Below are 12,468 nucleotides of genomic sequence, written 5' to 3'. Positions count from 1 at the left end.
GACTGCAACCTCAGTGTACGCGATCTGAGTTGCTCTGTATACGTGGTGGAACCAGTAGGTGGCGAGCAACACCATTGGACGAAATTAACAAAGGGTGTTTATGCTCAAAATTTTGTACATGGCTGCACGTTCAGAGACCGTGAATAGTTACAATTGAAAGAAAGCAGCCCTCGATCACTATTTTTAACGAATTAACGGGGTTTCAACACTGCTAGGAGGGTCTTCCTCAGAATGTTATAGAAAATTCTTTGATTTAAATTCTGAGGAAGACACTCCAAGCAGTGTTGAAACCCGGTTAATTCGTTAAAAATAGTGACCGAGGACTGTTTTCTTCCAATTGTTGGTTTTTATACTCTTTAAGCCTTCCTGTTTCGCACCCTCCTATGACGCGATCACGGAAGGTGCGACATTGACACACGCGTGAATTGAAGGGCAAAAGGGTCCTCTAAGACGTTCCAGTTCGGCAACACCCTCGGCACCACGCGCACACCTTTGTCGAGAACTTTAATGCATCAGTTTTTAGACGCCTCAGATTCCGCACACTTGCAAACAGGCTTTTGCGCAGCGACCCCTCTCAGCTGAAGGATGGTTCAAATGGCTCTGAGCACTAAGGGACTCATCATCTGAGGTCATCTGTCCTCTAGAACTTAGAAATGCTTAAACCCAACCAACCTAAGGACATCACACACATCCATGCCCGAGGCTGGATTCGAACCTGCGACCGTAGCGGTCGCGCGATTCCACACTGAAGCTCCTAGAACCGTTCGGCCACACCGGCCGGCAGCTGAAGGATGTCGAAATAGTTGCCTGCGTGCACGAGTCTAGGTACTGGTCAAGGTTTGTCTCTGTACAGGTGTATTTTTAAAGTGCTCGACAAAGGTGCGCTGGTGGTACGGAGGGTGTTGCTGCACCCGGCGGTCTTGGATGGATCTATTGTCGCTTTATTCATGGATCTGTAAATGTGACACCCCACCGACGACAACACCAGAGCAGGGGTTGCAGCCTCAGGATGTCCTCAGAGAAGGATTGAGTCATCCGGGAGGAGGGGGCGGAGGGGGGGGGGTGTCATTAGGGTTGAAGGTTGTCAAGAATATCGTTCCGCTGTACAATACACTGCCAACTGACATTCTGGATGACGAAATATGTACGAATGAATGCACCAAGTGAAGGGATGGATTTAATGCCGCCCTTTACGCTACCTCCTGCCAACGGCCTTGCTGCAGTGGTAACACCAGTTCCCGTCAGATCACCGAAGTTAAACGCTGTCGAGCGATGGGTGACCATCCCGTCTGCTGACTAACACCTCCGTATTCACATCCAGTGACGCCTGTGGGCTGCGGATGACGCGGCGGCTGGTCGGTACCGTTGGGCCTTCATGGCCTGATCGGGCGGAGATATTTTTACGCTACATCCTGAGTGCTTTTCGTGTCGATTATGAGCGGCGGTGTTTGTGAAAGGTTTACCCCGGCCACCTATCAGAAAAGCAAGTGATTTACACGCCGGGCGTCGCGGTTCTGACCTCTGTCACAGAGGCGTCAAGAGAAGGGTGAGACATGGGTAAGGGGCAGAAGTGCGACGACGTTCCCATCACGAAACTTCCGAGTGGCGGTAGGCAGAATTCTGGTGAAACTTGGCGTCCTTGTGACATCATGGCCTTCTTTTCCATAGGTGTGGACGCCTTGCTGTTTCAAGCATCGCCGATCCCGATGATGATGTAGACCGCCACACATTTGCACCATTACAGAGGAAGGCTGTAGGCACCTTTGAACCAAGTGCCAAACTTCTACATGGCATTGGGAATATACGACGGAGATTTAAAAAAGTGATCCTGTTTTTCCTTTTGCACAGTGTAAATTATGTAATAAAGGTTACAAAAATAACTCTGGAAAATGTGGCCGGCTGTTCACTTATAGAAAAAACAGGAAGAGCGAGTCACCCTAATAACATTAAAAACTTCTCCGTAATTGTTTAGGGAGCAAGGCGCCTTAGAAAATCTTCGAATTCTTGTCACATTAGTTTCACTGTCTGCTGACGTAGAGGGCAGATTAATTGGTAAAATAATCCCCAGTCTCCTTTGTCTAAAAATGAAATAAATTCAGTTAAAATGTGGCGTACTGAAGTCTGTAACCCACGACCACGACATATTGGAGGATGGAGTGCAACATAATCATACAGAAGTACGCAGCGGCAAATTGTTGAAGAACTTGTGGGATCCAAATGATTCTTTGATTGTAAAATTTTCCTTTCTTTTACCACAGATTTAGATGTATTACGTCATCATCACATGCGCCTGTTTTCCTAAACTAGCAAACACAACATAAAAAACTAGTAGCGAAGGTAGGTACATTCAAAGGACGTTAAAAGGTAATAACACTGTGACAAACACAAATGATTCGAGTGTAAGATCACTGAGAACAGACAGCATTCTGTATTGCAAAGTGAGGACTTTTTTACAATAGTGCTGAGATGACTCAAGTACTAGTATTTTAACATCGCATAAAATCCAGGCAATAATTACTTTCGCCTGGTGTTCCTGGAACATGAGTACTGTACTTACTGTGTTTTCCCTCTCCCACTTACAGGTCTGCTGATGCTGGAGCTGAGCTGCACCCTGGAAGAGAAGTTGAGGAGACAACAGCGGGAGGCTGATGCCGCATTACACGCCCAGGTGCGGACACTGATTGCAGATGCCATGCCGGCGGGTCACTACAGCCAAGTTAGCCAGCTTCCTTCTTTTTGTAATTCCCCACAATCAATACATCATAACATGTACGATAGGAGACCCATGGACAAAAAATGTGGTCTGGGCTATGTTGGGCGCCGAAATTTGTGACTGATCTAGGATCCTTCAGATTGTGTCAAGAATGATGTATCGATCACAGAAGCTACCATGTGACACAATACTCGTAAATACGAGGATTACTCACTAGCTAAACAAACACACACAGTGTGTGTTTCTTTGTTTTACTCTTAGATGCATAAAGTTTTGTCTACGACTTACGCTCCAGCAGTCAATCATGGTTACCAACAGTGATATCTCTGACCCATGAGCGCTTACTCAACAGTGTATAGTTATTTAAGTATTTTGCAAGCATATCACCCTGAGAATGGCTAAAAGGTTGTCAGCCGAAATATCAGTACAGGAATTAAGAACATCTCGGATGCATGCCCGAAAAATGGTTGATTATAAGGGTGTTTCACAATTCCTTTTACAGGCCTCTAAGGGTGGTAGGCTGGACTTAATAGATATAAAGTTTTATTAACTGACGGCCTTGGGAGAGCCAGTCCGGACCATACTGTACCATCTGGTGAGCAAGATGTATGAGACAGGCGAAATACCCTCAGACTTCAGGAAGCATATAATAATTCCAATCCCAAAGAAAGCAGGTGTTGACAGATGTGAAAATTACCGAACTAACAGTTTAATAAGTCACAGCTGCAAAATACTAACACGAATTCTTTACAGACGAATGGAAAAACTGGTAGAAGCCGACCTCGGGGAAGATCAGTTTGGATTTCGTAGAAATATTGGAACACGTGAGGCAATACTGACCCTACGACTTATCTTAAAAGAAAGATTAAGGAAAGGCAAACCTACGTTTCTAGCATTTGTAGACTTAGAGAAAGGTTTTGACAATATTGACTGGAATATTCTCTTTCAAATTTTGAAGGTGGCAAGGGTAATATACAGGGAGCGAAAGGCTATTTACAATTTGTACAGAAACCAGATGGCAGTCATAAGAGTCGAGGGGCATGAAAGGGAAGCAGTGGTTGGGAAGGGAGTGAGACAGGGTTGTAGCCTCACCCCGATGCTATTCAATCTGTATATTGAGCAGGCAATAAAGGAAAAAAAAGAAAAATTCGGAGCAGGTATCAAAATCCATGGAGAAGAAATAAAAACTTTGAGGTTCGCCGATGACATTGTAATTCTGTCAGAGACAGCAAAGGACTTGGAAGAGCAGTTGAACGGAATGGACAGTGTCTTGAATGGAGGATATAAGATGAACATCAACTAAAGCAAAACGAGGGTAATGGAATGTAGTCGAATTAAGTCGGGTGATGCTGAGGGAATTAGATTAGGCAATGAGACACTTAAAATAGTAAAGGAGTTTTGCTATTTGGGGAGCAAAATAACTGATGATGGTCGAAGTAGCAAGGATATAAAATGTAGACTGGCAATGGCAAGGAACGCGTTTCTGAAGAAGAGAAATTTGTTAACATCGAGTATAGATTTGAGTGTCAGGAAGTCGTTTCTGAAAGCATTTGTATGGAGTGTAGCCACGTATGAAAGTGAAACATGGACGATAAATAGTTTGGACAAGAAGAGAATAGAAGCTTTCGAAATGTGGTGCTACAGAAGAATTCTGAAGATTAGATGGGTAAATCATATACTAATGAGGAGGTATTGAATAGAATTGGGGAGAAGAGGAGTTTGTGGCACAACTTGACAAGAAGAAGGAACCAGGTGGTAGAACATGTTCTGAGGCATCAAGGGATCACAAATTTAGCATTGGAGGGCACCGTGGAGGGTAAAAATTGTAGAGGGAGACCAAGAGATGAATACACTAAGCAGAATCAGAAGGATGTAGGTTGCAGTAAGTACTGGGAGATGAAGAAGCTTGCACAGGATAGAGTAGCATGGAGAGCTGCATCAAACCAGTCTCAGGACTGAAGACAACAACAACAAGGAACCGATGCCTGAAATTGTACCGTTTGGATGTAAAATAAGTTTGGAGATCGGCTCAATTCCCAGTCTCCTGCTTCACGGTACGCACACTGTGCAGATTGTCTCTGTGTCTCTGAATTGTGTGCTCTGCAGAAGCCCACAGTATGGGCAATTTTTCGAGTACTCGTCGTCGGGTTCTGTTCTACGTAAAGAAAGACGTCCTCCTCAAAATTGAGAGCGTGGTGCGTCCGTGGAGCATGACAGTCACCGCTCCTTCTTGCGAACGTGGCTGTTTCTCGCAGTTCTTATATTCCGACGAAAGTGACGAGGCCCACGAGAAAGACAGGCCGCGGCGCGAAGGTAGTCAAGAACTCGCTCGCTCGCTCAGCTTAGCAGACAAAATACGTTTCTAAACCTGTTAACTCGCAGCTAGGCGTGTAAGTACTAACTAGAATTGCATCTTCCACTGGAATCTGCTATTATGAAGTCTTACTGATTAACAGTACTACAGCAAAATTTTATTTAAGATCAATAATCGATATAAATGGTATAACGGCTTGTTTATAACATTTAGTCTCTTCTGCTTAACAGTACTCATTACATTCTGGAAGTGGTGCCTTATGCAACTGATAATCATTTTAGTATGATTTTATTTTATTCCCCGCCAGTACAGCCGTAACAAATTATAAGTAGGCCCATGGACTTCTCATTATTATAGGACTAACAACAGTAAGATTCCATAATAGCGGATCCAGCAGATTCAGTTTTCGTCTGTACGGACACACCTACTTACGAGTTAACAGGTGTAGAAACGTAGATTGTCTGCAGATTTGAGCGAGCGAGCGCAGGACTACCTTCGTGACGTACGCACCGCGACCTGTCTTTTTCGTAGGCCTCGGAATGTGATATGTGACGTCACAATTAAAACAGGAACTCATGACGGCATTCTCTGCTTAGTTTATGTGCGTACTGTCAAGCGGGAGGTTTGAAAGTGATACGACCATCAGAGTTAATTCGTTCTCAAACGGTACATTTCTGGACATGGGTTGCTTATCAAAACTTTCTCTACTAAGTCCCGTCTATTACGCCTCTAATAGGAATTATGAAACAACCTGTGCAGTGAAGACATTGCGTAATGCACGGAATATAAATGCTTGTAAGTGTAGTCGGCAGCCTGCCGAAGAGTGTTAGTTATTTATTGGATTAATATTAACGTAAACATAAAGTATGAGGTCTTGGTTACAATAGAGTGTCCACTCGAGGAAATTACTTTTGACAGAAGCTTTCTGCGATACAGCCTGTGGCGTACGTTAAGGGGGAGGGGGGGGGGGGGCGGTGAGCCGGATGCTCCGAGCACAAAATTTTTAGGTGGCAAATTGTAAGGTACGGTTTTCTTCATAAAATAAAATTCAGTTTCAAGGCTTGCACAGAGCCCGCGTCATAATTGAGGTAACATGAAACTCCCTGGCAGATTAAAACTGTGAGCCAGACCGAGACTCGAGCTCGGGACCTTTGCCTTTCGCGGGCAAGTGCTCTACCAACTGAGCTACCCAAGCACGACTCACACCCCGTCCTCACAGCTTTACTTCTGGCAGTACCTCGCCTCCTACCTTCCAACCTTTACAGAAGCTCTCCTGCGAACCTTGCAGAACTAGCACTCCTGAAAGAATGGATATTGCGGAAACATGGCTTAGCCACAGCCTGGGGGATGTTTCCAGAATGAGATTTTCATTCTGCAGCGGAGTGTGCGCTGATATGAAACTTCTTGGCACATTAAAACCGTGTGCCGGACCGAGACTCGAACTCGGGACCTTTGCCTTTCGCGGACAAGTGCTCTACCAACTGAGCTACCAAAGCACGACTCACGCCCCGTCCTCACAGCTTTACTTCTGCCAGTACCTCGCCTCCTACCTTCCAAACTTTACAGAAGCTCTCTTCCGAATCTTGCAGAACTAGCACTCCTGAAAGAAAGGATATTGCGGAGAAATGGCTTAGCTCTCGGCACGCAGTTTTAATCTGCCAGGAAGTTTCATATCAGCGCACACTCCGCTGCAGAGTGAAAATCTCATTCTTGATGTAACATGCTCATGTTTTTTCGACAGCTGTTTTATTTTCAGTCGTGGAAGTGAGGGTCGTCCTAACCCTCGCTCGTGGCGGCGCATGCGCGAAACAAGAGCTACCGCTTGTTTCATGGTTCCATTGTTATGTCTTTACTTCATCAAAATCTGGAAAACTTACAACAACCCTGTACAGACATGTTTTGACTCTGATATGATGAAACTCTACTTACAGGAGAACAAATTTATTCTGTTAACCGACTTGTGCCGAGGGCACAAAAAATTCCACAACTATACGATGAGATTTTTCAAGATAAAGGATAGCCATGTAGAAATATTAACGTGATCCCTGCCAATGCACTCCGCTAGTGCGACACTGCGATGTCGGTTTTTATCGTCATGCAAAGAATTTGATCAAAAAGCTTCAGAAACTGGTCTTGTTGAGAGGGAGGGGAGAGGGAGAGGGGGAGGGGGAGAGAGAGAGAGAGAGAGAGAGAGAGAGAGAGAGAGAGAGAGAGAGAGAGAGATATCACATCCCGAGAAGACTGCATCAAAATACATGCCACTGTACTGTACATCACCAGCTATCCTCATCAAGAAATCACGAAATGATACTTTACTGCTATTTTGCTGCCAAATTTTGCTATCAGAAATAACTTTTTGTGAATTTAAACCGAGTGAATATCATTCCAGCACGTGTAAATCATAAACTGGGAAATAATGAACGTAAATTATTCTATATACGAAATTCTCGTCTACACCTTACAATCTCTTCCTTCAAAATTACTTTCTGTCCCAAGTTTCCCTTTGCCTTTCCTTTTCATGCCTTTTATGAAAATGTTAATAAATGTGATACATAGAGCATTACTTTGGTTTGTTTGCAGTGTAACAAAAAACCCAAAATAAAAACAGCCCATTCTTTCCACTGGGCCAACCGCTGCATGGAAACTACGGTAAGATATATGACTGATGCCCCGTCCGACCCGCTCCCAAACTGCTATTTTTTTTTCTAAACGCTTGGCCATCTAGAGCCCCCACTTTGACAGTTACATTTATGGCCTAGCCCTGCACCTAACATAGATGGGAACGAAATTGGTGGCGACGTGTAGGCGCCGTTCCCTTATCGGTTTTCCTCGTACAGTGCTTTCTGGTTAGCTAGAGGGCTTATTGCGCACGTCCTGTCCCGTTTGCCGGTCCTGTCCCGACTTGCACATTTGTATGTACCGCTATTTATTGCAGCCTCGGCTGTCTCCTCGCATTCAGTACTTCTACTATGTCAACTAAAATGTTTCTACACTGCCTAGTAACGGTGTTTATCTATCACGTTTATACGCATTTTTAGAGTTATTTAATACACTCCTGGAAATTGAAATAAGAACACCGTGAATTCAGTGTCCCAGGAAGGGGAAACTTTATTGACACATTCCTGGGGTCAGATACATCACATGATCACACTGACAGAACCACAGGCACATAGACACAGGCAACAGAGCATGCACAATGTCGGCACTAGTACAGTGTATATCCACCTTTCGCAGCAATGCAGGCTGCTATTCTCCCATGGAGACGATCGTAGAGATGCTGGATGTAGTCCTGTGGAACGGCTTGCCATGCCATTTCCACCTGGCGCCTCAGTTGGACCAGCGTTCGTGCTGGACGTGCAGACCGCGTGAGACGACGCTTCATCCAGTCCCAAACATGCTCAATGGGGGGCAGATCCGGAGATCTTGCTGGCCAGGGTAGTTGACTTACACCTTCTAGAGCACGTTGGGTGGCACGGGATACATGCGGACGTGCATTGTCCTGTTGGAACAGCAACTTCCCTTGCCGGTCTAGGAATGGTAGAACGATGGGTTCGATGACGGTTTGGATGTACCGTGCACTATTCAGTGTCCCCTCGACGATCACCAGTGGTGTACGGCCAGTGTAGGAGATCGCTCCCCACACCATGATGCCGGGTGTTGGCCCAGTGTGCCTCGGTCGTATGCAGTCCTGATTGTGGCGCTCACCTGCACGGCGCCAAACACGCATACGACCATCATTGGCACCAAGGCAGAAGCGACTCTCATCGCTGAAGACGACACGTCTCCATTCGTCCCTCCATTCACGCCTGTCGCGACACCACTGGAGGCGGGCTGCACGATGTTGGGGCGTGAGCGGAAGACGGCCTAACGGTGTGCGGGACCGTAGCCCAGCTTCATGGAGACGGTTGCGAATGGTCCTCGCCGATACCCCAGGAGCAACAGTATCCCTAATTTGCTGGGAAGTGGCGGTGCGGTCCCCTACGGCACTGCGTAGGATCCTACGGTCTTGGCGTGCATCCGTGCGTCGCTGCGGTCCGGTCCCAGGTCGACGGCCACGTGCACCTTCCGCCGACCACTGGCGACAACATCGATGTACTGTGGAGACCTCACGCCCCACGTGTTGAGCAATTCGGCGGTACGTCCACCCGGCCTCCCGCATGCCCACTATACGCCCTCGCTCAAAGTCCGTCAACTGCACATACGGTTCACGTCCACTCTGTCGCGGCATGCTACCAGTGTTAAAGACTGCGATGGAGCTCCGTATGCCACGGCAAACTGGCTGACACTGACGGCGGGGGTGCACAAATGCTGCGCAGCTAGCGCCATTCGACGGCCAACACCGCGGTTCCTGGTGTGTCCGCTGTGCCGTGCGCGTGATCATTGCTTGTACAGCCCTCTCGCAGTGTCCGGAGCAAGTATGGTGGGTCTGACACACCGGTGTCAATGTGTTCTTTTTTCCATTTCCAGGAGTGTATTTTTGCTTAGTTTATCTCATACGCAATGTCTTTAAGGACCGAATCTGATGCTTAGCGCAGGAAAAGACGAAAACCAGAATAGAAACAGCTTGTTCATATGGCTGAAATTCTTGACAGATTTGTTGTGAAAACCGCTGATAGCTCCAGTTCTGTAAGTACGTCAGAATTTACATGTTCATGTAATCCAGAATCCGAAAGCATTTCGGTTGGGGTGGGTTGTTTGGGGGAAGAGACCAAACTGCGAGGTCATCGGTCTCATCGGATTAGGGAAGGACGGGGAAGGAAGTCAGCCGTGCCCTTTCAAAGCTACCATCCCGGCATTTGCCTGGAGTGATTTAGGGAAATCACGGAAAACCTAAATCAGGATGGCCGGACGCGGGATTGAACCGTCGTCCTCCCGAATGCGAGTCCAGTGTGCTCACCACTGCTCCACCTCGCTCCGTAAAGGTTTTCGCTCTCTGCAATTAAAGCAGAGGCAATTTTGCATGAAAATGCTTCAACGTCTGCGCAGAAAATCACACTCTCAGAGCAGACTGCTTTTAAGGCTTTGACTGATGAGGGATGCGTGAACTACAGAACAAAACAAAATGGTTCAAATGGCTCTGAGCACTATGGGACTTAACATCTGAGGTCATCAGTCCCCTAGAACTTAGAACTACTTAAACCTAACTAACCTAAGGATACCACACACATGCCCGAGGCAGGATTCGAACCTGCGACCGTAGCAGCAGCGCGATTCCAGACTGAAGCGCCTAGAAACGCTTGGCCACGGCGGCCAGCTGCGTTATCAATCCAACATAACTAACCAGGTATAGTTTCCTTAGGCAGTTTTACTGCAGCTCAATTAACGATTGGAGCAATAAAATGAACACACCAACTTAAAGGTGACAGAGCAGAAATTAAAAATTGAGGATAATAAATAGTCAACGTCCAGCAGGAGAAAAAATTTTCGTGCGTTTGTGTTGCATCCCAAATAAATTGTTAGGCGTCTCCCACTACAAATTGTGTAAAAAGTTACTAAACACTACTATCATTGTTAGATTTACCCAAAGTGGGGCACAGTAATTTTTTTCAAATACAATACAGTCAAAAAATCAATCGTATTACAAGACATACTACAACATGGATGTCCAAAACCACTCATCAGGGATGTACATACTTGTCACAGTAAAACGTGCCATCGAAGCCATAAAAACCAGAATATGCAACAGTGGAATAAAGTCATTTGATCGGATGTTCCACACTCTTTTCCACTTTTTGTCCAGTTAACGTCTGGCATACATCATCCCAAACCTGCCATTCAAATGGTTCAAATGGCTCTGAGCACTATGGGACTTAACATCTGAGGTCATCAGTCCCCTAGAACTTAGAACTACCTAAACCTAACTAACGTAACACACATCCCTGCCGGAGGCAGGATTCGAACCTGCGACCGTAGCGGTCGCGTGGTTACAAACTGAAGCTCCTAGAACCGCTCGGCCACACCGCCCGGCAACTACAGAACAGAGACGCATTTTTTCAACAGATAATAGTAGCAGAACATTCGCTACAATTGATTTTATTTGAAATAAGAAAATTGAAATAGAGTTTTATGGACATGGTTGTATTCTCCCGTGAAAGGTGCTAAATTTATATAAACCGCTTTCCTAGCATGCTTTTATTAAAGAATAAAGGGAGATCTTTTTTTTATCCACATGGTTTTAAAGCACAGACCGAGCTTAATCACAGAGTATAAAACCATGAAAAATGTTGACATCATGTTGAAGAACTGCAAAACTCGAAAGAGTTAAAATGCGACTACAGAAATGTGGAATAATCGATGGTGCTACTCAGCAACGACAACATAAGTCGCTGAGAAATGGAAAGCCGTATTAACAATAATTCTTCACCGTGTATTATGTTTAGCCAGACAATACTTACGCTTGCCTGTTCACTCAAAGGATCTTTGTGGTAATGATAACTGTGGAAATTTCCTTTCGACTTTCAAGCTGCTTGCCAAATATGACCCAGCTGCGAATCATCATCGTCACACAGTTCAGCAAGCAGACAGCTGTTTATTTCTTACGTTTTTTCACGAAACCAAAATGAATTTAGTAAACTACTTGGTGATCATATAAAACGAGCGACATTTAAGAAAATTTCTAAGGCTAAGTATTTCTCCATCATGTATCATAGTACACCAAATACGGTTATAAGCTATCGACCAAATGTCTCAGTTAATTCGTTATGCACATATTGAAGGTTCAGAGGAATCTTTATTAACTTCATTCTATTTCGTTGGAGTTCAGCTAATGAAATTATAGAACAAATCTGTGACATACTGCAAGGAGATGGTCTAACACTGGAGCACAGACACGGACAAGGATATGATAATACTGGAACTATGGCTGGACTCATTAGCGGTATTCGGAGACGTGTTTTGGATATAAATCCCAAAGCAGTGTTTGTGCGATGTGACAGTCACTCAATCCTACCGCATGCAGCTACTGTTGCAACACAATCGGCGACTTTTTCGGAAACTGTGTAAAATGTATACAAATTTTTCTCAAGCTCCACACATAGGTGGGATGTTCTGAAACAACATGTTCCAATTAATGTGAAGCGATGCTGTGACACAGGATGGAGACAAAAGCATGAATCTGTACATGTGCTTGCCGAGCGTACATAAATCTTTGGAAGTCTTGAGGAAGGAATCAGAAATCAAAGGAGGTGCAGGCAGTTTATTGGTTTGCACTACGACCTATCCCCTTCTTAGCATTTTTGGAGCTCATTGTTTACCGGAATGGATGATTCTCAGATATATCCACGAAAAAAGGAGTTGGACTTAATCAGTGTGTTCAAAAGCTGAAGGCACTGACTATTTTGTGATGAAACGCGAGATTCTCTAGTCACAAAAGCAGCCCTGAGAGCCCTCGAGATACGCAATATATTTGATATTTTAACAGAGAGAAGAATCGAAAGACGAA

The 12,468-nt window shown here is 45.2% G+C and overlaps 1 protein-coding gene across 1 annotated transcript in view; it reads left to right on the top strand.

Moving 5' to 3' along the window:
• The window catches only part of LOC124798822 (SET domain-containing protein SmydA-8-like), a 92,267-nt gene that overhangs the window by 65,181 nt on the left and 14,618 nt on the right, over positions 1–12,468 (top strand). The window contains exon 7 of the mRNA XM_047262351.1: positions 2,583–2,668. Within this exon, the coding sequence (XP_047118307.1) occupies positions 2,583–2,668 (86 nt within the window). The remainder of the gene's footprint in view (positions 1–2,582; positions 2,669–12,468) is intronic.

The sequence above is a fragment of the Schistocerca piceifrons genome, chromosome 5 (genome assembly GCF_021461385.2).
Source record: "Schistocerca piceifrons isolate TAMUIC-IGC-003096 chromosome 5, iqSchPice1.1, whole genome shotgun sequence".
Lineage (NCBI taxonomy): Eukaryota > Metazoa > Arthropoda > Insecta > Orthoptera > Acrididae > Schistocerca > Schistocerca piceifrons.
Note: the sequence above shows the minus strand (reverse complement) of the source record. Positions and strands in the feature narration are given on the sequence as shown.